Source organism: Anomalospiza imberbis, chromosome 4 (assembly GCF_031753505.1).
Source record: "Anomalospiza imberbis isolate Cuckoo-Finch-1a 21T00152 chromosome 4, ASM3175350v1, whole genome shotgun sequence".
NCBI lineage: Eukaryota > Metazoa > Chordata > Aves > Passeriformes > Viduidae > Anomalospiza > Anomalospiza imberbis.
In genome coordinates this window covers 66,241,014-66,268,025 of record NC_089684.1, presented here as the reverse complement: position 1 = coordinate 66,268,025, position 27,012 = coordinate 66,241,014, and the positions used below count along the sequence as shown (strand labels likewise).

Below are 27,012 nucleotides of genomic sequence, written 5' to 3'. Positions count from 1 at the left end.
ATTTTTTGTTTGGCTGTCCCTTCCCCAGCAGGAGATTTGCAAAGTGCACTGCAAGAGACCATTCATGGTAGGGCCATGAAGAGCAGCACAGCTTTTCTTTTTTTTTTTTTTTTTTTTTTTAATGAAAAAGAGAGACAGATCCATAAGATTTTACAGGAATTATTTTCAGAACATCCACTCTCAAACTGTGTCTTCTCTGTGCTCTTGACAGGGCAGAGGGGTCTGAAGCAGAATAGTTACTTTCCATTGAATTTCCAAAATCTCTTTCCCTTTTCTGTTGCAAAATTTGAAATATGTAAAATTTTCTTGGGAAATGGTGTTCGATGTTAGATCATTGTGTGCTTTCAGGTCTGATCAGCAGGAAGGAAGATTTAACCCTTGAAACAGAGAGCAGGTAACAGGCAAACTCTAAGTGATGCCTGGGTGTTAGAAAAACAAATTACTTGTTGGTAGAATTGCCATATTAAGGTCAAAGGCTTGATGTCTCAGTGATTTCAGACTTAGGTGGAGGTTAACAAAGCTTGGAAAGAAAGATGCTCACAGATGATGGACACAAAGAATTCACGGGCTGCAAGGATACTTGGCAGAACTCCCAAGATAAGGAAGAAACTAATAAAGCCAACTCAGCAATTGTGCTGAAATCAGCTCTGACTTGGTAAAAGATATTTCTGGCAGGGGAAGATCATCACCAAAGGTTTGTCATCACCAACCCAAGAAATTCACTGACTCAAAAGAAGAGAAAGACTGAGCATGGGGACTAAATATCATGAGAAGCAAGTAGTCAGGAACAGTAAGCCCTTCATTTGATAAAATGTATAAATAATAAAAAGTTTAATAAAAAGTTAGTGTGCTTGATTTGTGGAATACCCAGGCTTGCACAACTCCGAAGGAAATAACCAATGTCTCTCTCAAGCGTGTAATTATTGACTTGTTGTTGCACACCAGGTTAACAAATCTGATTTTTGTGGACAATACTTTGAAAAGCACTCAAAATCTTTCCTTGTGTTAGCACACACCTGCTTCTCAAATCAACCACCATCTACCTGCTGCTGGCTTACTGCTATGTCTTTGGTCACTGTAATACAGAACAGAAGTCACCAAGATCCATGTGAGGCAACTGGCCATGCCAGGACTCAGCCCTGCCTGGGGGTGCTACATGTGAGCTGGATCACCTGCTCAACACTCATCTGTACAGTGGGACTCAATGCCAAGAGCCAGGTTGCTAGGTAGAATCTGTTTAATACATACAGCAACCTTCAGCCTTAAAAAAATGAGAAAATTCAGCAGCAACAGGTCTGTCCCAAAGCCCATCCAACCTTCATTAAAAATGCAAATGCATTAACATTATGGTTTGAAAAAATACAGTAAAATTTGGTTGCTATGAATACCATTTACTTGATGAGCCTTGTAAAGCTGAGTGGGAAAACTGCACTTTTGAAATGAGTCTATTGCTAATTTCTAAATTAATCAGTGATAACCCTTGTGTGAGATGGCTGGCACCTGTATTTCCTACAGCTATAAGTCAGAAGCACTCTTCCAGTAAACTGCTAATACTGAACAGTCAAGGAAAAAATAAAATAATTCTTTGTTCAGTAAATCTGTGAACAAGAGCTTTTATTTCCACCTTGCTTAAGTAAGAAGAGTTAGAAAGCAAAAGGATCACAGCATCAGCCACAGAGAGAAAAACTGCATAGCAATGAAAGCTTTCAACATCCCACAAGAAAGCAAGCCAGGAGAGCACAGGAAGGTTTAAGTAACTGCAGCTTAAGAGTGCTTTTTCACATCACACACTCAACACAAATGCTCACTAAGAATGCCACTTAGCTCCAAAACCCTGATTTACAGCCAGACTTTTTGAATTTCTAAAGAATTTGATTTTTTCTTTTCTTGGTAAGAAAGACTTTAGCATCACATTCTGCAAATGGGAAGCTTTTGCTATCTCAGTCTTTCAGTACAGTATGTGCATGATTTTGTTGTTTTTAGGGACTGGCAGAATATTAAACCACTAGATAGGTCTATAGGAGTGAGGGGGTTGAAACATGGAGAAGAAACGTGGGGGGTGTAGCATTCCATAGATCAAATGGTATCAAATACATCATTGTGCAGCCATTTGTTCCCAGTTCTATTGCATGCCACAAGCTACAAGCAACATGATAGCAGTTTCTAAATTTGTCCAAAAAGAAGAAGCCATTTGGACTTTTTGCAAAAGCTTAAGGACAGAGGACAGAAAAAAAAAGCTCCAAACGATAGAGTTGAGACCTGAACTATTTTGAGGATTTCCCTGGTAAAAGATAAACAATATCCTTTGCTAGCTGATGAATTCCACAACTAATTGAGACAACTCAGCCCAGCAGCTGTAAACAATGTCATAAGAGCACACCACTGGACTTGGCACAAGGCAGGACTACCTCAGCTGCCCTCCCTGGCACTGACAAAGTAGTTTAGTGAAAATATATATATATATATATATATATATATATATATATATATATATATATATATGCAACAGATTTGAGATAGCCTTATTTTACCCATGGAAATTCAAAGACAAGAAAATCTGGGGTTTTTTTCAGTAAATTTAGGCAGACTGCTACAGGAATTCTAACCTGTCCTTCTTCTTTGCTATTCAGTGATGAAAATGAACCACACAAATCAACTGCATATAAGAATGCTCAGAAATGTCAAGAATTTCATAATGATCCCTTAAAGGGGAGGAAATGAAAGCAGAAGAGGAAAAAAAAAAGAAAAAAAAAAGAAAGATAAAGCCAGATGCAAACACAACTTGAAAAAACCACAAACAAATACAGATTCTAGAAGGGATGGAGAGGGGAGCATGTTGATTAAGAAAACGTAGAAAAGTACAAAACCAAACCCAAGAATTGCAAAATGCACTGACCCTGCACAGCATCTCTTGAACCCATTACAGGAGCTCATTTCATTGCAAAATTTGAATCCCTGAATATATATCACCTCTAAATGGCTAATGCACAGAAGAAGAGGATGGAGATATCTTTACTTTCTCTGAAAGAACATTGGGTTGTTTTGTGAAGACAAAGCTGTAGTTTTCAAACTACGTTTTTCTTAAAATCTCTGTATGTCAATCATCATCCTGAGTCTTTGAAGTTCTGGGTTTGGGTTTTATTTTTCCCACAACTCATTTTTTCTCATCTTTGAGCTAAACAGAAAACAGGGCCCCAGGAGTCCTGCACAGAGCTGAGCACCACAGCTGTGCTCTGAGGTGAACCTCAGGCACTGAACGGCTGGGCTGGAGCAGCGCCTGACAGTTCATTTGAGAGCAGCCACTCCTTTCAACCAGACTGCCACAACCTTCACCTCATAGCTATGAGAACAGCAAGGATGCACTATTTTTCTGGCTTAACTTAAACAACACTTTAAAAACACTTAACTTAAACAACACTTAAAAAACACAAATGTATGTGCCCTTTCTTTGAGCCCATTGCCCCTAGGAAACCTAGAGGCTTGGTCAATAATCCTGTCCACCATGCTCCCTCCATGATGGATGGCATTGCAGCAGTGGAAACAATCAAACCAAATATCAGTTGCAATAGAATCAGGCATTAAATACACATTTTGGTGTATTTTGACCTATTACATGACCTATTCCGTTTCCAGTTGACACTTTTTCAATGATAAAGCCCTGCCTGGAGAGTGTTGCAGGGCCTGCTTAGCATTAGAGTGGATCAGCCCATCTCTAGGATGGGTTTTGGCTGGGCTAAAAAAGATACCGAAGAGAGCAAGCCATCTCCATGGCATCAATTCTGATGACAGTGTGGTCAGCACTTAAAAACAGAGGAGAAGTACTGCAAGTCTCATGATCAGGAAGAGTGGCTGACACCAGGTCTTTTTGAAGGCCAGCAAACCATATGGATGAAACAGAGGAGGAAGGAGAGAATCAGGATCTGGGTAGAGAGGGAGGAGGAGGAGGAGGAGGAGGAGGAGGGAATTCCATGAACAGTTGGACATGAGAGGATATTTGATTTCGGTGTATGTTTTAGAAAAGGAATGGCATGCTTGAAGATGGCCACAGGCGTCACTCAAGCTATGCTCTCAATATAGCCTTCCCCTTCCAGAATATTCCCCATTGAGCTGCATCAGTGATACAGCTGGATGAGTCTTGTCACCAAACTGACAGGCCAGGCTCTGCACTACAGGCACTCAAATGTCCCTATTTACTACAGAATATTTTCTGGGCACCATAACTGGTTAACAATACCCTGTCTCACCTCAGATATCCTAGTTCAAAACGCACATTCCTAGGTCCAGCTGGAGACAATACTCATTTACCTGTGCCTACCATAGATGCAGATTTTATACAGAATGCTGGAGAAGTACAGCTGTACCCATATATGATGCTATTAGTGCTGTTTGGACAATGCCAACTAGGTGCAAGTGTTTCATACTGATTATCTGGTTTGATTCTGTGTACATACACCATGGGGTAACAGTTATCAAGAACTAAAGGACTCACCTACTTAGCTGTGAACTGGGTCCTGTTTCTACTCTAATATGAGCTAAAATCTACAAAGCCAGAGATAAGAAAAAGGTGGGAAAGAGGGGTGATTCTTACACCAGAGAGGAACCGGCCTAATAACACTGTTAGGGGTCACAGTTACAAGCCCCAGAAACTGACAGCATGGAAGTAGGGAAAAACTGCCACAGGGGTTCAATGGCTTGGGTGGAAGAGCTGCATGCAAAAGATATCCTTAACCTTACTGAAGCATCGAGGCTCTTAAATGTGCTATGCCAAAACAGCAACTAGGGGCCTTTTGATAGCCAAGTTAGGTCAGAAATCTGGCAGATGCCCCCGTTAGAAGCCAAGCATGTTCCCAGGTTCAGCAATGATGAGGAGGATCTCTGCTACAGAGAGTTAAAAGAGAAAATCCACAAACAGGCTATTTTCCAGGATGCCAGCCAAGTACAATGGAAAAGGTTGCTGGCTGTGCTCAGACAGCCTCACCTCATAGCAAAGGCCATCTCTGAGGCCAGCCCTCAGAGAGACAGGTGGTATTTTGGCTAGAGCTGAGTGCCAGTCTACATCAGGTGACACAATCTGCCTCCAGCTGTGTGAAGCTGGTCACCGTCTTCATTCCTCTAACCACAAGCCCTTAACTGAATGTAAGGGGGAGGGATGAAATGGGCAGGTGTCCTGCACCTACACATATTAAACATTGTATACATGGCTAGATGGAATAAAACCCAGCTGAAGACTGACAATCAAAATCCTACTTCAGTCCCTGTGTGTCATCCTGACTCATAAATGCCTATGAACAGTTGTAAAACAAACTTCAACTCAGTTTGTCATAACATTGTTATGTTGAAATTCATTTTCCCCTGAAATACAGATGGTGATGCTCCTCATGCTGGCAGTCACAGTAATATCCACAGGAACTGAACTTACAGAGCAAATTTAAACTTCAACACCAACTTGCCCAATCAAAAATTAATATGCTAAGCAAATAGTTTACATAAAGCTCACATATTCAGCTCATGTGAAACAACAACCTAGTTTTTGACAAAGCAAATGAAGAAAAAGTCTAGCTTTAGAATTTTCATTCACTGCCTTTACTTAAGTACTGGAAAAAAACCCATCAAGTTCTTTAAGAGGTGGTAAGATATTACAAAGTTCTGAATCAATTTTGTTTCCTCAAATGTATCATGAAGAGTTTCTTAGCAAATCTTTTTTTTCATGTGTATATGTCTGCTTATTTCCTCCCAATTGATATTTTTCAGAATTTGGGATCTCAGTAGCATCTAATGAGTGAACTGAGTATCAATAAAACACAGATTTTTATTCAAAGTGCTTGAGAGTCATAAGATTCTCAGGCAAATGCTGTCAGACCCTATTCAGAGAAATCAAAGTAAAAAAGCTATGAATGAGTCTGCAAAAACATACCCTACTGCCCAAAACCTCAACCCTCAAGTTTCAGAGTAACTAGATAAACCCTGGTAAATTGTGGCCGTCTTCCATAAGGTTTTCTGCAAGGGAACCCAAGAAGGCACTTGGGGACTTAGTCAGCTGCCCACTCCCACCCTTTGCAGAACACACAGCCTGATTTTCAGACAGCAAACTGATGGTGCTCACACATAATTAAAGAATAGGAAAAACAAAAAAGCTCCAGATATGATGATCACACTCTTGCCAGCAGGATATAAGTACCTTCTTTACTTCACATGAGGCTTTATCTAGAGACCCACAAGATAATGTCTGGATCAAATTAGTGCAACAGGCACACTCCAGCTTCAAAAATCCTCCTTTGGATTCATTCTGCCAGCTCCTCCCCTTACTTCATGATCAGCTACTTTGGGAAAAACGGTATATTTTCAGTTTTTCAGAAGCCACCTGGACCTACAGGATTTAACATCAAAAGGTATTTTTCTTGGTGCCTGGTTATCAAGTGTCTGCCATGCAACTTTCCACATTCTCTTTGCCATCAAGAGAAACCTGCACAAAGCTACCTTGTGCTAGAATCTCAGGTTTCTTCTCTTTTTCCACAAGAGACACTAGCTGCAAGCATTTTCCCAGGGTTCCAGCCAAAACGTTTATTCTGCTTACCTGTGTCCCCATTTGGGAGCCTATCCTCCACTTCTACCCACTGTCATAGTGCAAGTATTGTTCTGAGAAATGATTTCATGCCAACACACCAAAAGAGACTTGTATGATGTAGACCCTGTGCTTCTAAGACAGACAGATAAGGTTTCCTTTGTGATCAACACTTATCTTGTGAAAATAGGAGTCTTACAAATGGCATCCTAAAACTTAAATATATAGCTTTCTGATTCCCTGGAGCTTTTATATCAGATAAACCAGCTCATGTTACAGTGACAGCACAAAACCAGAGGCAAACTCCAAGCTTTTATCATAACATTTAAAGGGTCACCATGTCCTTTGCAAATAGACATTTTTTTTTAAAACTTGAAGGGTCTCCAAGGCATGAATGATTTCACCGAGATGAGTCAGAAATTTCCCTTCTATCTGAATGTGATGCTATCACTTTGCTGTCCCTAGAGCCTTCCAAGCTGCAGAGAATCATGACATCATGACAGCATGGTTGGTGTGCCTGCATGCATATTTAACATACACTTTCTCTTTTCATGAAGAATCACCAGCTACTAGGACCTGTGCTTATTGACAGCTAGCCTCAAAAATAGTTGGCATATTTTACAACTAAAGTGTTTTATGCTGAGACAGTGCTGTCCCTTCAACTGCATTGACCCTTCTGGAATGCAACAGGTCTCGTACATGCTCAAAGAAATCCTATGGGGTAAAAAAAGTAAAACAGCCAACTAGAGTTGTTTGGATTATTTTGCACAATATTCCTTTAGGGATCCTTTATTTTGTCAAACACCCACTACCTATGAACATTTAGCACATTAAGCTCAAAACATTATTCTATTGTGGCTTATACCAGACATACCACTTAGACTCTAAGTCACCCTACTTCCATGACACATAACTGATTTACTGCTTACCAATATTAAGTCAAATATATTATGGTTCCTAGTCAAATTTATTATGTACTCTTTATTATAGTGTAGTCTCCTTTATTACAGAGAAATTAATTAATTTCTCATTTAACCACTATAAAAATTTTATGCATCTATTTATAAATGTAAGAAACAGCCTTAGGCAATTTTTACACCTCATAGCTTGATCAAAATAGGAAATTAAATTTGTAGGTTATAAATTTTAAGAATAAAGATCCCTACTTTAAATCTGCCACAAGACATACATTTTAGATGCCAGAAGGTTCCAAATTAATACTATTATATTATAATAATGTGCATAGTGGGTATTAAATGAATAATTTCATTTTGACTTTTGATTCTAATTATGGAAGTTACCTATGATGTTACTGAGATAAAGCAGATTTATAAAAGCATAGCGATAGAAAGCAGATTCACTACCAAGAAAAACGGGCAAAATAAGCTTCCACAGCCTTTGTGACAGAAAAAAAATTGATCTAATAACCTTCACATGTTGAATTTCAGCCAGAAATTCAGACAACCTGAATACCAAGGAACAGATGATGCTACACAGTAGGACAGATGTTATGGGCTGGCCTCCCTAGCCCTCTCTCCTACCACATGTCTTTTTAAAATTCCTAATGTATGAACTACTGATTCATTGCGACTTCTTACTACCAAAAAGTGACCATAAGCATGCAAAATGTTACATTCCAGTTGAAATGTACATAGCAAGCCAGATAATTTGTGCTGGACAAACTCTTCAATTGTCTTTATCCAGAAAGGTGTAGACAGAAGATCTGCAATTCTAGTCAGAAAAGTACTTATAATTACAGCAGTTTATCATCTATTAGCAAGGAAAACAAGTCACTAGGACTGTATCCTGATAGAATAAAAAAAGATTTCCTAGCTAGGAGCATTTCAGCCCCACTTCTTCCCTGTTAGAACAGTCCCAAACCTTGGGATTCAACAGCACCCACTACACTGCTCCTTCACTTTGTCTGGTGCTAAGTTTAAAGCACACAATCCAGTGAGGTATGAGAGTAAGGGAAGTGAGAAGATAGGAGAAAAGGAAACTGCCTGAGAATGATTAAAAATAAAGAACTGGTATTAAAACAAGACAGATTTATTATGTCACTTATATCACAGAAGACCGAGATTGAAAGCCTTAGAGAGCAGCATTTCAGGCAAGGGCAGTGATATTTCCTTGCCTATATAATTTGTACATAGGCAGCGAAAGCAGGAAAGAATTGCAGGGAGTTGAAAAGATTATTTCAGCCAGCTACACACTTGATCTGAGATCTGAGTACTGTCCTGGCTGATGCCACTGTACTCAGTGGTGTCACCAGTGCAATCAGTGATACCAAGATTCGATAGCTGATTACCAGTCACACACTGCTCATTTGCTCTGAGTGCCTGGCATCCCAGCACATGGAAGGGAGCCACAGCTGTGCCTCTATAATGCTACGGAATGCTAAATACATGGCAAAGAATACAACGTCTTAAGAGTCTCAAATTAGCATACAGTCTTGAATCAATTTCTCTGTACCACAATTTTGATACTTACAGTGGAGGCATGAAATAAGGTTCATGTTTGCACGGAACTTTTTTGCAAAGATACTTTAGTGATGAGCAGCACAAAAGTCTGAGAAAATAATTCCATCCTTGGAATTTGGTTTGAACTGCAAACAAAGAACATGGCATAGGACTGCATGTTGAACAGTAAGGAGAAAATGAAACACTGAATAGCTGTTCATTGAGAGCTGTGCTATTCATTCTGTGCACTAAAGAGATACTCAGGAGAAACACAGCAGTGACCACGTATTTAATATGCATGCCCATGAAGGGAAACTGAGCTTGCAGAGACAACACTATTGTGTTATTTTAGTAGGCCTGACCTTGCAAATTTCATCACGTTCTCCAAGACTGAAGACAGAAACATATTACTGAGACAATTCTTATTTCACTTGCGTTTAGCTGTCTTCAGAGATCAGGCCCTGAGATGTTGGGTATCGTATGAGAGGAGTAAAAACCTGCCTATTTTCCAAAGGAGAATACAGCACACCTCTTGATAATTTAACACTTTAAAGTTTGTACACGCAATTCAGTCTAAAAAATGCACAAGCAAAGATCAGGAGATGAAGTGCCAAAAGAGTGAACAGTCAGACAAAGTATATGTTCAAATAAAAAGCAGTAGTAAGAAAACAATTTTAAAAGCTCCATGGAAGAAGGTTTGTTTTGCACTCCTGAAGCCAAACAGTTTTCCTGTGCTCTAGTGGAGGCTAAACCTCCAGCATTAGCCCAGAAATATCCTGCATATACAGGAAAGCATCATTTGCATTAATATTCTCTTGTCTTCTTACAAGCTCTGCTGTTCATGGGGGTGTGAAGCTGGATTTGCCGGTGCTGTATACATGAAAGGACTATTGGAGTAGAAAGTAAGGTATTCTTGGAGGAATGCACAGAGCCTTCCTCAGCTCTCTGCAAAATTATACCAACCGATTTCTGTGGTATTGGAAGCTATCATAATGGATTTTTAAAAAATCATGAATGTACTTAAAAATGCAAATAATTTTGTTTCCCAATTGGATGATGAAATTTACTTCTGCTACCCTAACTTGAAGCCACAACAAAAGATAGAAAACTATTGCCAAGTTACTCTTAGCACATTAAATTTCTAATGCAAAATTTTAAGTCTCCTGTAAAAATTTAGGTATATAATCTTATGGTGACAACGATTACCAAAAAAACAGAAGGGTTCAGTCTATCTAAAGTTAAAAAACTTACCCTAAAATCAGAGTGCTAGAAAACAAAACTAATAAATGTCTGGACTCAATACGGAAAGGAGACACCATCACCAAGGGTGAAAATATACAAAATAGGTCTTTCAAGACACACATTAATGAAATCTTCCAAACCAGGAACTAAATAATGAGATCATCTTGAGCTATAATCTTTACTACAGTCTGGGCCACTTTCAAAGGCTATCAAATTCCAAGCAGTATTTGTAGTACAAGTATTACAGAGTAATCTCTGTAGTCTGCTCTATAAAAATGAAAATGGAAGCCAGCTGATGGACTTTACGGCACCAATGGGCTTTGGCTTTGTAGGGCAGAGCTGGCAGCTTTTACTTTAACCGCAAAAACAACAAAGGTCCAGAAAGTTCTGTTCCACTTCCACTTAAACAAGCTTAGCTGGATCATCTGATTGGTCTGCAATGTGACCCTAAACCTATCCTTGGGATAGCAAAGTACAACACAGTACAAAGAGAAGTTATGGGATTCAAATGACTTGGTTTTGAGTGAAAGATGGATACATAGATTGATTCTCTTGTTTAAAAAAAAAAAGTACTTCTCAGTACTTGTTTAGTAAATCTTTCTGCTGATGATATTCAAAGAAGCAGGTCATTTTTGATAGTCTTGAGTTTTAAGATGAATTTTCTGATTACAGACATGATATAAGGAATTTTATACTTTTTCACTACTATTTAACACTATTATGTCTTTCCAGAGACAGAATTCTGTTGTGCCAGTTCATACTCATGAACACACCTGCTTTTCCAGAGATTTTCAAATATAAATTGGGCTGGTATTCAAAATCAGTAGTGTCAGTTAACTCTAAAAATATGACACATATCAGCTGAACAGTGTTAGAAATTTATCTCCAGTTGAAAGGGACATCAGTCCTTTTGCCCTTTTATTGAAGACTTTGCTCTTTTTAATAATAAAAAACACCTTTTTTTTCCTTCCATGCCTGTGAGTGCTTTCACCAGAGGCATACCAAATTCATTCAATGCCCTCTGGTAGCAGGACAAATAGATGAGCCAAGGAAAAGGGTATAGATATGATAAAAATGAAGGGGTTATCACAATTCTTTCTAGAATTACGCCAAACATTATAAATACAGTGTTTGAGTAGGTGGCACTAGAGCTGAAATTGGATGCAAACCATGAAAGAGTACCACATAGGCTTAACATTATCTTCATTATGCAATAGATCCAAGGCCAGTAAGAAACATATTAGTAAAGAAACAGATGTTCTGAGAGCATGCAACCCAGACAGAGTTCTTCCTTTTACCTGCTTAGCAGCAGTAAAGAAGCCTACAGAGCAAAACAGCTTCTCCATCCAGTCTGGACCAGTGCCAGGATAAACTAATCTACAGATCCAAAAGAGAACTGATCCTTGATTTTAATTACAGGAGGATTGCTTACACATTAGCTTAAAACTGTAACTCTCAAAGCATAAGACAAGTTACTATCAGGTGACTGCCAAGGAGTAGAGAAATGAAAGAAATGGCCATTCAAGCACAAAGTTTCCGCAAAACACAAAGCACTCTCCTCTAGCTTCACCCAGCCCAACCGTGCTGGCAAGAACCACTACTGCTACCTCCTTGAGAGGTGAGGACATCAGGTTGAAGGGACACCACCTGTGCCACCAGCACTAGCAGAAAGAGGTAGCAGCAGTGTCATCATCACCACCATTACAAGCACTCTCTTCCCAGGATCATGCTACCCATGGGACCAAATCTGGAAACAGCAGTCATCATTTTCAGAGACTGAACAATGCAAACTAATGCTGGGTGACCCTGTTGCCCATGGACTTCACTCAGCATTCAAGGAACAGTTGTATACAGAGTCCCAAGTTCACACATGGTACATGTGTTACCTCAGGAAAAAGCAATTCTTATCAAAATCTGGCTCTTAAAGTTTTGGCTTCAAAATATTGCGGAGAAGGGGAACAGAGAGGAAAATGAGGGTAATTATAGTAAATTTTTATTCTTTGCCCACAGAGCAATTAAGCTGGAACTCCAAATAGGAAGAATGTAGGGCAAATTAAAATTTTTAAGCACTGTAGAATTTAATGGTCTGCCAAATGACAGCACACTCCCAGCAAAGAGTTCTGGCTGCAGAAAGCCCTTAATCCCAATGAATAACTAACTGGGAATAATGTCAGCAAAACAGCTGTCAGGATGAAATGCTGTTCAAGTCGACTAGAAGAGTAACTGCCTAGACCTGGAAAGCAATATGTTCAGCCCAACCTCAAAGCAAAACCAGGAGCTCATACTACAGTTTAACTAAAACCTGCTTCCACCATCTTCTGTCTTAAAAACAGGGTTTATGCAGGACAAAGACAGAAGTAGTAAAGGAAAGAAACAGTTGTTCTCTTCAGAAACAGAGCAAGGTCAATTTGGAATTAATTTGAGAGTTGAATCCAAGTGTCTTCCAAAGAGATGATCTGTCAATTTGGTATCTGTACTCATGCTTCTCACTTTCTACTGTGATAGAATACTAAATGCAGAACTCTTGAAGACACAACTTCACAGAAACAATGTGGAAATCTCTATTAAGCCCTGCTGAGCAACTCACTCTAGTCAGAATTGCTATCAAATATTTCCAGTAGAAAGAGCTACATCTTGCCTGCAACATGATCAGGGCTCAAGATCTCCACTCCAACCAGGACGTCCTGGGGAAAAGGAGATTTTACAGTGGATTAGACATGCCTGATCTAGCTTATATTCTCTGAAGTGCCTGTTACAGGGTGTGCTCTTGAAGCTCTTTAACCAGACTCTGCTAATTCTCATTTCTTCCCTTCTCTGAGCTAAATTTGCTAAATTTCTTTATTTCTGGGCAAGTTTAGAAGAAAAACCTTGAAGTTATATGCACCAGGATACAAAGATACAAGGGGCATGGAAGACCAACTGCATGTCAGCTACTCAAGTAATACCACAATAACCATTATCCTAGGTAAAGATATTTTTAGCCCTTAAGGCACACAGGAGGCAGAGAGCTGGCAGAATCCATGCAACAAATGCATCAAGTGAGTGCCTTTTGCCACCCATATTTCTGTGCATTAACAGATGGATTACTGGGCAGTCATTTACAGACAAAAAAATCCCCCAACATTGCCTACACAAGAAGCAAGTAAAATGGTCTGAAGCCCTTCAGTCAGAAGCCGTATTTTAAGTTAGATGGGCTGTTAATGAACAAAAAAAAGGGCATTTTGTTTTACTAGTAAGAACAAAATTGTAATTCTCCTAACTTGTATTAGTTCAAATATTCTGTCACTGTACTGGGAGTGAAAGAGCTATAGTTACAGCAGTCCCGAAATTCCCAAACGTGCTCTTTCCCTCCAAAACCCTCATTAGACTTCTGGCAGGAAGAAATCATGGCTCTGAGGAGTAGGACAAGTGCACAGGTCAACACACTTGGCTTCAAGCTCAGTCGTTCACAAGACATTTTCATGGCAACCTATAAATGCAATTGGTTGTGGAAGTTCTTATCAGACAGCAGTTCTTTTCGTTTCATGCCATTGTCCTAAGAAATTCTACTATGATACACCTCTGGACAACAAAGGACACAAATCTGCAAATTAGAAGTGACCTTCTGCCCCTGTCAGCAGCTTTCTACATTGTAGAAGAGCCATTTCTCTAACTTGCTTTTTCTTGAAGAAATAAAAGCTTATCATCAACAGAGTAGCAGCAAGAGTTTTTGACACATGGAAGCATCTCAACTTTGTTGACTCTATCACATCTACTTCACCAACCATTTACAGCTTTCATGCTGTTGCAGTTCTAAGTTTAAAGCATCCTCCCTCCCCAGCAAACACAAAAATAGGAGCTTATGTTTTGTTCTCTTCATATGTTTTTTGTACAAGATGCTTATGTTTTCCCCTCTCAATCCTGAAAGAAAACTTCTACCTGGCTGAAGCTGCATGCACTGAGAAATGTTCACTGCTCATAGTTAACACTGACAGTCCTTTCTCCATGAGCACATCTTCCAACAGCACCTATTTCCTGGGTGTACTGGACACCAGGTCAAGCCATGGGAAACCATTGCTTTGATGCTTCATATCGGAGCTCCTCATCCTGTGCAAAGCCTTCCCCCACTGCTGCTTGTGAAAATCAGCACCTTCTAGTCACATAGCCCTGCACCCCAAGCATGCAATGATGGCATACTCCCCTTTCCCTACACAGAGACCCCCCACATGGTCTTCCTCCTCTTGGGAGATACCAAGAGACAGTAAAAAGGCAGAAAACAAAAGCTTTCAACACAGTTTGAGATTGCACCACTTCCAGCAAGTCTGCTCTGGCTTTGATCTATTGATTTCAAGGCCCTTAATGTGGGAAGCTGAAATGCAAGTTTTTTCCACACAATTTATTTTAAAAAAAGAAAATAAAAAAAGAAAACCCAGTGTGACAATGGAGAACTAAGCATTGCACTGAAAAACTAACAAATATTGAGGGTGATGTAAAAACCACAAATATCAGATCTGCCTATGACCAGAATATGCACTCAAGAGTCTTGGTTGAAATCCAAAAATAAAAAGTACAGAATCAAAGCTATTATTCAGCATTGCAACCTCAGAGACACTAGTGAACTACAATGAATGAAAATTATCGGATAAAATCCTGCAAGCACCGCTAGACAAGTTTTTTATTATATCTTACTGGAATGCCACGCAGAGCTACCTCTGTGAATTTTCATTAAGTTGTCCCATAGCTAGCCATAACTGCTTTGCTTACTTTCTCCCCTGAAGCTACTAAGACAAAGCAAAATGAGTGAAAGGAATGAAGTTAAAAAGCATTTATTACTAAGATACATTTTTAAATAAAAATAGGTGTCTTTTCCTGTTTAGGGTACTCAAGAAGGTTCTCCCACCAATTGCAGTGCATCCTTCATAACCTGCATATTCCTTCAGATCCATTCCTACTACAGATCCAGTTTGATGCTTATGGTTGGAGGGCACCCATAGCAAGTGAACATCTGCAAATCTAACTGAGGACTGCTTCCTGTGAGAAAATAATTACTGAAAGATAAGGGAGGTAAAACTACTGCAACTTTACCAGCTTGATTTTTAACACCCTGTGCTCCCTTTATGCTCATCTCCTCACAGGACATATCTCACCCTTCACTGTGCTGTGCCAGCCTGAGAGTCTCTGGATGTCAGGAACCACACTGCAACAGCCACCCATGCTGGAAGCACCAGATGGAACCACCACACAAGAGCAGTGGCCACCACACAACCTCCACTCTGAGCAGTAGCTGTGCACCTGGGCCGTCCTGAAAGATGAGTGTAGACTGCCTACAGCCCCTCCAACCAGCAGGAAGAAGTACCTGCCTTGCCAGAAAGTGCCCTTCAGCCCAGCACCCTCAGCAGAGTACTGCATGGGCAGAGTGGCTCTGGTCAGAGAGAAGGAGAAAACTAAGTCCCAGCAAGACTGAAGTCTGCATGTTCACAATTAAAATGTTTAGAAGGTACTTTTGCTTCCCTTTGGAACAGGCAAGATGTTTCTAATAAAGGATCATTTGAGTCAATTAAACTTTGTTGATTTTTGGTTTTTTAACATGTTATTCCAAAACTGAAGGCCCTCTTGTTGAAATAAAAGTTGGGTTTGGGAGGGGTAGGATATTAGGCTAAGGTTTTATATAATTTCTCTGAACTCAGGCAAGACTCACTTTTGTGACTTACTGATTATGACACCTTCTTTTCCTTGCAAGCATATTTTTTTCTGGAAAACAAATTATTTTCTTTCCTATCTTTAACTGATCCAAACACTGTCAGATTGACAGACACTGCACATGCATACTCCTAAATCCGTAGCTTCCTTTTTCCAAACCACAACTTCAAAAAAAAACCTCTTCAGAATCAGGAAAAGGACAAACAGAAAAAAATACTTGCGTAGTTATTATTTTTTTTTTCCTGCTTAGATTATATAGTTGCATTTATGCCTCTGGACTGAAAAAAATTCCGAAGTTGTTTTTGTTGCAACTATATATGTGAGTTAGCCCACTGAAATGAATCACAACAATTGCACAGAAACAAAGCCAAGGGATTCATGGCTGAACATCCTGGCACACTGAGCATCCCTGCCTGCACCAGCCTGACAGAGACAAGGCAGTCACTTCTGCCTCTTCTCATCCCTCTCCCTTTCCCAAACACAGTCAGAAAATGCTCACTGACAAGTAGCAGACTTCACCTAACACACCATGACTCTTTTTTAAATGGAAAAAAAGAAAATGGAAAATACAAGCAAAATTGCCATCAAAGGCATAAAGTTAATATTCAAACCCAGGAATTCAGGGAAAAAATGGGGAGGAAGACTTCAGTGCTTTTCCTCAGATAGAAGCTTCCTTTCTCTGATAGCAGACTTAAAAAAAAAATCTTTTACTTAAGAATTTTCTAGATTAAGTAATTTTCTAGATTAGTAAAGTAGACATTTGGACAAAGAATTTTCAGTATTTGTTGGAAGTAGAATTGAAACGGAGTGTCCAATACACCAACATCAGATTTAGAATTTGCACAAGAAATTAGATCATCATGAGTTCCATAATTTCCTTGAATATTTTTATGCAGGTGAAGATTAAAGTTAGAGTTTTGGGTCTGGGAGTTACATTTGCTTTAAGACACATAGCAAGACCTCTAACCTCCACTAGAGCCACAGTCTGCTGTCACACGACAGCATAACTTTGTGCATTTAATGGAGAACAGTGCTGGCAAAGCCCCACAAAGAGATTTTTAACTTCAACCCCCTTGTCCTCTGTAGCCAGGCAGTGCTCCCACTTGAAATCTGTTATTTATGGGTATCAGCCTCTGCTTTTGCAAAAGCAAGGTCAGAGCAACAGTTAAAACTCTTTGTGCTAGTCTGTGACCCGATGCTGAGCTACAAATTCCTTTGACTTTCTTGGCCTTCTGGTTTTAGTGGAAAGATAACTCGTGGCTTTTTCCTGCCACTCTAGAAATGCAAAGGTCCCGAGTGGAAGACCATACTTTTCTTCATCCTCGGTTCACAACTTCTCCTTCTAAGAGTCCCATCATGTGTAGGAATCCAGATGATGCAGTGCTATCAAGAATTATCAATATATTATGTAAAATCCTTGGCCTGCATTTTTGCTATAGGTACGTATCAGAGCTAAAATAATTTTTTTGAACTCTTACATGCTAATCTTTCCATAGATTTTGCTTCCTTATTGTTGGTGAGAAAAACCTGAGACACAGCAATGTATGTCTGAGGAACTGCAGGTAAGAGCTTAATTTATTTTTAAAATGATACTGTAATCTACCCAGACATTTGATTGCTCCCGATTGCAGCACTCTACAGAGATCTACCAACACCAAGAGGAAAGGAAACCAGAGGGAATGTATTTACAGTATCAGGATGAGGTCTCCTGGGTTTTGTGCATTACAGAGAGAATGTGCAGCCACTTTCATATAGCTTGTAGATAACTGAAGGGCTGGGATTCATCTGAAGACTGTGGAAAAGTCAAATGAAGGTAGAGAGAATTTGGATGTTGGAACAGCATAAGGAAAAAGCCATCACAGAGAACTTTTCCTTTGATGTTCTTCCTGAAACTCATAGGGGGATCAGATCACACACTGCAAAAATCCCTGTCTTATTTACATCATGAACCAGGGATCATCCAAAACACTCTGTGAAGGAGCAATTAATGAAGAGCATTTCTCTCTTACCTTACTCATCCATCCATTCAGAGCAGAATTAAAGAATTGCTTCCCCTGCCTCCACTATGCTGCTCCTTAGCCTGTGAAGTGCTCTGTGAATCACTGACAACGATGTCAAAGCCAAGAAGCCACAGTAGAAGTATTTTTCTTAATCTTAGCTTGTCAAAGTAGATTTCAAAATCAAGCTGTCTTTGGTAGTAGGCATGAGACCTCTGAACAGCCGAAACCAGCAAAATAGGGTTTCTCTTCAAATGAGCAAACGATTTTCTTCTCCTCATCAATCAAAAATCCACTTGACTACTTCAAGTCAATTTTAACATCAGATGCAAGCTCTTTTATTAACTCTCTTGTTAAGATAGACATTTTTCTAGGGTAAGGATTGCTGGCAATAAATATCATATATGCATACAATTAAAGAAAAACCCTAGTTAACAGTAGCAGGTTATACTGGAACTGAGGAGAGTGACTATCAAGGTAAAGGATTCTTATAAACAACTAATACCACACACAAAAACCCTCTTAAGGATTTAGCACCTAAAGTCTCAAGAATTAAGCCTGCATGTCATCTCAAGATCTAGAAAGGAAGGGAAATTTAAATTCCCGAATGGTCAGTTATAGCAGTGCACAATGAATTAAATGATAACAAAACAAAAAAAAAAAATTCAAGCCAAGCCAATGAAATTAGTAATTTTCACAGTTTCCTATAATAAAACAGGCTTAGCAAAAATAGTTAGATTAGAAGCCAAACATATTTCACACTGTCTTGATAAGTTTCTACAAAGAAAACTCAGTAGCATACCCTGAAGATGCCTGCCATAAGCCATAGGAGTTTGGCTTTTCTATAAAGAAGGATCTTGCTTATATAAACAAGCTCTTCACTACAATAAAACAAATGGCCTATAAAGTAGCATTAAAAATAAATTATGCTTACTCACCCACTGTCAAGGAGTTATAGATGTACAGAATAATCAGGTTGGACATCAGAAGGCCTCTAGTCCAACCTCCTGCTATGTGCAAGTTCAGCTTTTGGGTCTGACCAGGCCATTCCCAGCTTTGTCCACACAGGAATGAAGCATTCCAGGGATGGTGTTCTCCCAGCACCTCTGGTCAACCTGCACCCATGTTCAGCTGGCTCAAGGTGAAGAAACTTCTCCCTATATCAAGCCATAATCTTTCCTATTTTAATTTATGACAAGTATCTAATTTTCCTGTCACATACCTCTGTGAAGTGCCCGAATCTGTCTTCTCAAAAACCTGCTCACAGGTACAGGGATGCTGCTGCCATGCCCACACAAAGCCATCTCTCCTGAAGAAGCCCAGTTTCCCCACCCTCTCATGACAAGTGTCCCAGCCCAATTCAGCCTGGGGGCTCCCTGCTTCATTTCCTCCAGCTTATCAATGTCCCTCCCACACTCAGGGCCCCAAAACTGGATGCAGTATTCCAAGAGTTGCCTGTTTGGCAAGTGCCAAACAGGAGCAAACAACCACATCCATCACTACCAGCTCCAGAAGATCATGAAGGGGTAGCCTCTCCTGCTGCCAGAACACTGCAGGTTTGTGCCCAGCCTGTGTTTCCCCACAGATTCCCCCAGTGCTTTCCATCAGAGCTGCTGCCCCAGCAGTCAGTCCCCACCCTGTCCCAGGTACAGGAATTACATTTATGCTGTTTATTTTAAGCTGTGGTACATTATTGTTCTTCACATTCTGTCTCAAGGACACAGGTCACAGCCCTTTCACCCACGGCAGTGGTTAACATAGCTGGGAGAAGTTTCAGCTATCAATTTTAATGCCATGTTCCTGCTGCCATGGTATCTGTTGTACTCATTGTGATCTAAGGGCCTGAGTGAGGCAAGTCTTCCTTCTTTAAGTGATAATATTGGAAGGAGAAAAGGAGAAGGAGGAGAAGAGAAGGAGAAGGAGAAGGAGAAGGAGAAGGAGAAGGAGAAGGAGAAGGAGAAGGAGAAGGAGAAGGAGAAGGAGAAGGAGGGAAACTTAGATCTTCATGGCATGCATGCCAAAATGTTCATAGCTTCCCCCATGCAGCTGTCCTTTTAAGTGACACTTTCACCCCATAATTGTCTTTTTCATTAGAAAATTGTTCTTCTTGGAATGTCTGCAGAAAAAGAATGCACAGAATTTTTCATCCATGGATGAAAAGCTCCTAGACTGCTAGATTTTATAAACACAAGATGCAGTTTTTATAACCTGATAAGCCAGAACATTTTAGGAGCTAGAAAATCCTGCTGTATCAACCTACTATTTAAACTCCATACTTGGAAAAGATTTCACCTTCCTTTCTAGAGGACCAAAGTTTGCCTTAAAAAAATGTAACTATTAGCAGAACAAGCCCAGTGACATTACATAGCTATGCTAACTGGTCTCCACCACCAACTGTATAATGGCATCCCAGACTGGTGTTAAGATCAGATCTTTTACCTATTTTAAAATTTCAGTACTGAAAGTAGAAATTAATTCAGGTTTGAGACTATTAAGAGTTCAGCCCTGCTTTTCCTGACATTATCCCTTCAACAATAGTATTGTTGTTCTGATTATTTTCACCCCTGTGCCAAGCACTACTTGTAACATGGCTTAAACATCTCATGACGAAGGAACTGGGTTCATGTATACAGCACAGGAGGTCAGCTGCCAGGTAACTGGAGAGGAAAATATTTCTAGAAGGTGGTAGTCTGACAGTGTCAGAGAGTTTGGGTGGGTTCTTTCACCCCTATTAAATCAATTTAGCTGTCATTCCACCAAATGACTAACTGAGCCAGAATGAAGAGCATCCCATCTGTCCTGCCTGCAGTCCCTAAATGCTGCCCAGGAGGAGATGTAGAGATAGCAGTGAAGAATTCCTCTCCAAGTCCAGTCACTGTAACCACAGTAAAGGTATCCTGCACTCACATACATCTAGGTCCTGATATCAGCCACACACCTTCTGACTCTTCACGGCTACCTTACAAACACTATGGGAAGGATTCTTCTGGCCTATACTTCAGCTTGTCCACATATCAGGCTACTTGTCTAACACATTTGCATAGGCTTCTTCTAGTCTGAGAATACACTTGCTCACTTTAATAAATTAATTCCCAATATATTACATAAAGTATATAGGTAAGACACTTTCCAGCAGAAGAAAAAGAAAGAAAAGCTAAAGGCTGAGAAATTTGACCTGTAAACACTGCTTGGAGGTTCATTCAACAGCTACTCTACAATACTTGATTAATAAAACGATTCTGTTTTAGAGCTTGGTGTAACATTCTACACTTAAATGGCAGCACTGAAATACTCTTATAAAGTAGTTAAATTGAATTCTCTGGAAATGCTTGCTAGTGAAGATGTCTGTTGGATTTAATGCATTCCTATCCAAATAATGGCATACCTGTAGTGGCACCCAAAGGTCCCAGTTTGACTGTAGGCACCACTGTTCTAGGTACTGTGTCAATGTTCAAAGGAGCTGGTGTCCCTGTTTAAGGATCTTAGAATCAGCTTCACAGAAGAACACATGTTTGGAAATAGAAACACTCCTGTAGGATGCAGGTCACTCGTATACTCAGTGAATCAGTCAGCTTCCCCAATCACATTTCACCAAAAGAGCTTTATCTCTGATGTTCCTCAAAGGTCATACTGCATTCCAAAGATCATATAAACAAACTTGCATATTACTCAAGTTCCAGGACACTGCTGCAGATACTCCAAGTCTTTCACCATCAGAAAATATTTGCTCAAAAAAGTACTTTTTACTCCTTTTAAGCTACATTTTTGCAGTGGGAACCTCCTCTCTGGCTGAGAGAGACACCCTACAGAAACCTTGTTTCTAGACTCCTCTCTCAAGCAAATCACATGAAGTTTATTTGCCTGAGTCACTTCCCTGAATTTATGCCTCTCAGACTCTTCCATCGAGAAGGTAGTAAAGGAGTGGCCTACCTATTCTGCTGTATGTTGTGGCACATCCAGAGGCACTAGGGAATGCACATGGTCCTACAGCTTCTTCTAGAAGCAGCACCACTGTTACCAATTTAAAACACCGCCTTAAATACAAAAAATCTAAGAGGTGTTTTTGCTAGAAGGCAAAAAGAAGACACAAAACACCCAACAAACTTCTCTGGCTGGCAAATTTCTCCATAACACAAGAATTCTCATGGGAAATGTATATAGGAAAAAAGCAACAGATTATTGGAAGTTGATGGGGTTTAGCTTACACACATCTATAGGGAATGATGAAGTCAAGCACTGGTCACAATGGACAGAAAAACATGACCTGTTTATTATTGCCATACAACTATGAAGGAAGTATTCTTATCAGCTGGCAAAGTTTCTAAGGAATACAAATCTATGGAAAAACCATCCCTAATTGAACCAAGTCTCAGCAATGAGAAGAGAGCATATTAATGAGGCAAGGCTAGGAGGCACAATGAGGAGATAACAATACCCTTAGGAGTTACACCAGTATTAAATGTGACTTTATTACCATGTTATTCTCCTGTGAGTCTTTACAGCAAGAATAACTCTGTTTATACAGATGTTCTTTCTACCAGCAGCTATTCCAGATTAAACATACATACAGACAACCTTGATATTTTAATATTACAGGCCATTAGATTAAATTAGATTTGTTATTTTGCTATAGTATGCCACTAGGCTTTACAAGGTTGATATATTCTTTCAGTGAAATCAAGACGCATTAATTGAAATGAGATACCACACCTTTAATAATGCAGACTGATGTAGCTCTCTCACAGGATTTTTCATTCAGTGCCTTTATTTTAATTCTTCTGAGTGCTACTAATAAGGTGCATTTTACTGTTAAGAGGGAATTCTTCACTTAAGTAGTACATGCCAAGCTAAACTAAAATAATAGACTAGTTTGTTGTTACAAGGAGGATGCACAGTTGATATTTATGCAAAATTAAGCAAGCCTGAACTCTGGTTTCCTACCCAAAGGTATCCATCAAAACTTCAGTGTAATTTAGACCACCCTACACTGCAGCATCCAGATTAAAGTAATGCTGGCAGAGAAAAAGGAAGGCTTCTGGCACCCAGAAGACCATCTCTGGTGAAAGGTGACAGACCCAAGGAGTAAAAACAAGACCCCTAAGACCTCTGGAGCAGTGGAACAGAAGTTCCTTGATCCTTGTAGATCTAAACATTTATAACTTAATGTCTTGGCTGCCCATCTGCAAGAAGAGGAGAAGCCTCTCTTTCCAGTCCCATCACAGGAGAAATGTACTGCATACCACAGGGTGGATTTCTGCAGCCCTACAACAATAGTGACAGCACTCACACGAGGATTTAAACCAGACGAGAATCGAACAAGCAAATCACACAACTTAATCGTTAGAAATAAAAATGCACAGTAAGCTGATAGAGTTTTCAATCTGTCCATTTCTTCTTTAATTTCCTTGCATGGCACTATTTTACAGCCTAAGACAGGTTTTAAGCTGTTTTACACTGGTAACATGCTCACTAGCTTGTCTGCTACATTCTACAGGTTCAGTAGCCTTCCTTGCAATTATAACAATTTCTTTTTTTTTTTTTTTTCATTTGAGAGAGATGTAATTTTAAATGGTCAGAAGGGAGTTGGAAGACACAACACACTGGACATTTCCTAACATCTCCAGGCCAGAGAATAAACTGGTGAGAGACAAGTACAGAGCCAGCTGAGGCAGATGGACTTAGTAGCCAGACACAGCACGACCCCCATTTCTGCTTTTCACACAAATTCATAGGGCTTGGGACTCTGAATGTTGATACCTTATAATTTCCTATTTTTAAAATTTTATTTCTTTTTAAGACTGACCTTGCTTTTCAATAACTTTGCTCTAGCATGTTAAGTTCTGCATAATTCAATCAGTTCAAATCATCCAGATTGAGAAGGGTGAATGCTGACCAGATTTTTGGAAGAGGTAATAACCCTCATGCTCCAGAGCGTAAGCCAAACCAGGATTAAAAGGAAATACGATGTGTTAGGCAAATTAAGCCACATTTGCTTCACTGGCAGCTTCTTCCTTCTTTCTCTTAGTGGGAGCATCAACTCCAGGCATTGCTGGAAAGGCAGATGCTTTCCTCTCACACCACAGCTGTGGCAATGCTCCAGGCTCCTGACACATTCCCCTCAGGCAAAGGGACGGTTGCAAAAATAACAGTACATTACAGTTCTGTCATTCAGGCCTCAAGCAGATAATGTTTTAAAAATTGGAGGAAGCACAAGAAGTTATTGACAGCTTCCCCTGTACACATTGAACTCTTGGACTTGCATGGAGGACAAATATCTTAAAGAGCTCTCTTGGTCTGCTCACCAGGGCCTGCGTAGCACAAGAGACAGGCATGAGACCTCCTGCCACAGTGAACTGTGGAATAAACTGCCCAAGAGAGAAGTTTCTGCCTGACCCACAAGGTTCTGTTCTAATACAGGAAGACTTATAGTCCCTTAATTATTATCGTGCCCGGAGTGGCTGATGACAGCTTTGTTATCTAGAGAGAACTGCTTCACCATTGAGTTCCTGGCTCCATTAGCAGTCAGCAGGACTCATTGTCATAAGGTATTTTTACACCATATGTATGATGGAGTCACGTGCCTCTCTCCCTTGGTCCTCTGTCAAAAAGAAGACTATACAAAAACTGCCATATTCATCTTCCCAGGACAAATGGTGTTTAGGTGCACTTCAGTTTTCCAAGCTGCATGTTCACCTTTCCTTGGCACAAAAGCCCTTCTTTTCACATTCATCACGGTTCCTCTGCCTCTGGTCCTACACCAGCCAGATTCACATCATATCAGGGCCAATTCCCTGAAGACTGACACAGCATTACTTTTCTAATTGATACTGGAGTAAAGCATCACAGTCTGAAATTCACAGGGCTTCACAGAATCTGAAAGTCACAACGATTTTTACAACCTTTTGCCTAGTCACTTTCAGAAAAGAGAATCCACTGAGGCTTTCTAAAAGCTGCAGATTAAATTCAAAGCCCACAGCTGAAGGGAGCAGCTACCCTGGTATCTGGGTTTATGCCACCTTCACGCATGTTCTGTACCGGAAATCAGATGGAGAGCTATTTTCAGCGTCTCTATTGGCACATGCCAAAATATTTAACTATTAAATTTGACCCACCACCTGCTCATCTTTCCGTTTTACGGCGCGAGCAAACAGCAGGCACATCTATTTTTTTCTGCCCTGCTTTAACAGCCAAACTAAATATCTCTCCTCGGTCGGCTGAGAGACGGGAACAGGGGCAGCAGGGGTGTCCCCGGCCTCGCAGCGGTGACGGCCCGCCCCTCCGCGCACTGCGGAGCGCTACCTGCGCGGCCGCCGCCGCCGCCCGAGGCCGCGGGGAGCCGGCGGGGCGCGGGGCTGGACCTTTCCCGGCGAGGCGGGGGCCCCTCGCCGCCCCCGGGAGCCCCGGGGGGACGGGAAGCATCCGCGTCCGCTCCACAGCTCCGCGCACCTGCCCGCCTCATGTTTACAGCCGTCCCGTTCATCCCAACGCCGGGGGCGGGGAGGGGAAATGCGATTAACAGATTAAGTTTGGAAGCGACGGAAGCGGGGCGGGGGCCCATCCAAAGCGCGCACCCTGCGCGGGGGCTGAGTGGTGGCTCGGTCGGCCCCGGCTGCTTTCTCCGCAGCGAGGAAAACTGGGGAGAGCGGCGGGGAGGCCGAGATAGAGATCAGCGTGGAATAAAACGCCCACAGTCCCCGGGGGGACAGCGACCGTGGGGGGAGGGAAGGACACCGGGTTGTCCCGCAGGGCGTCCCCGATGGGGTCAGGCGCTCGCACCCCTGCCATCCCGCGGGCTTACCTCGATCCATTTCTGAGCCTCGGTGAAGGCCAGCTCAGGCTGGGGGGGCTCGGCAGGAGGCTGAACCTCTCCCAGCTCCAGTCCAGGACTGGCCATCTGCAGGGCCCCGGCGCGCCGCGGCTGCGGCGAGGGAGAAGCCAGGCACCGAGTCGCCAGCCCGGGGTGAGCCGCGGCCGCAGCGAGGGGACGCCGGAGGCCGCTGCCTGTCTGTCCCTGCCTCTCCCTGCTCGCAGCCGCCGGGGCGGGAGCCGGGGGCGGCGGCGCTCCGCAGCCCGGCTGGCTGCGGCTCGCCTGCGGTAACCTCTCTCCACCGGTGCGCCGTCCGTCCGCCCGCCCTGCCGGCTCGGTCCTCCCTCGGCTGCCGCCCCGCCCGCCCCGCCGGCGGAGCGGAGCTTCGCTGCGCTGTCCTGAGCTGCCAGCTAAAAATAAAACAGACGGGCGAAGCCGCTTTGCCTTCAGCCCATGCAAATGCCCGCGCCGCCGCCTCCCCTCCGCGAGCATCGCATCGCGGGCGGCGCTGCGACCGGGGGGGAGGGTGGGCGGGGGACTCGGGCACCCCGCGTGGCAGACGGGGACGGGGACGGTGATGGCAAAGCACTCCTCGCTTGGGGGAGAGCCGCTACCCTCAGCCTGCTGCTCCCGGGGAGGGAGGACTCGATGGCAAGGCTCCCCCTGCTGTGGGGGCAGCCAGTCCCCCACCCTCAGTTCTCGGCGGGCACCTAGTCGCACACGGTGAATTGCTGTTTGCTGCTGCTGCTGCTTTAAACACCTCATTAATCGATGTTGCTACGCGGAGCACCCGAGAATCTCCATGTCCGCCGCGGGGAAAGCGCTCTGCTCCTCGCCCGTCCCTCACCCACCTGCCTGAGGGCCGGGGGCTTCTGCGCCGGGAGCGGAGCACGGCCGGTGCCTCTGACGGCACCGCGGAACATCTCGGGCTGCTGAGGGGCGACACTGGCCTTGCGAGAACTCTGCGTGAGGGTCAGCACGGGGCTGGGCTGCGTTCGTCTTCCTTGAGAAACAGAGCAGGCATCAAGCTGTGCTTTAAAACATATCCCGGTTTTGTCTTTATGCAGAGGAAGAAATCCAACTCTGTCCTGCAGAGACTTGCATGCCTAACTTACATGGTGTGAGTAGTCCTACATCAAGCGGATGCTTTTTAGCCTAAGGTTAAGCATAGAAGTTTCTAGAAACAGGAGGATTTTTTTTTTTTTCACCAGGCCTTTTAAATGACAATTCCTAAAAATCTCTTCTCATGAGCGTTCCAAATATGAG

General features: G+C 41.9%; 1 protein-coding gene across 2 annotated transcripts in view; it reads right to left on the bottom strand.

Moving 5' to 3' along the window:
• The window catches only part of LIMCH1 (LIM and calponin homology domains 1), a 175,323-nt gene extending 149,192 nt beyond the window's left edge, over positions 1-26,131 (bottom strand). The window contains exon 1 of one of the 2 annotated variants that reach the window (XM_068188951.1): positions 25,738-26,131. In XM_068188951.1, the coding sequence (XP_068045052.1) occupies positions 25,738-25,833 (96 nt within the window). In that variant the 5' untranslated portion in view covers positions 25,834-26,131. The remainder of the gene's footprint in view (positions 1-25,737) is intronic. The other variant, XM_068188952.1, reaches the window with a different exon arrangement.
• Between the last annotated feature and the right edge of the window lie 881 nt (positions 26,132-27,012).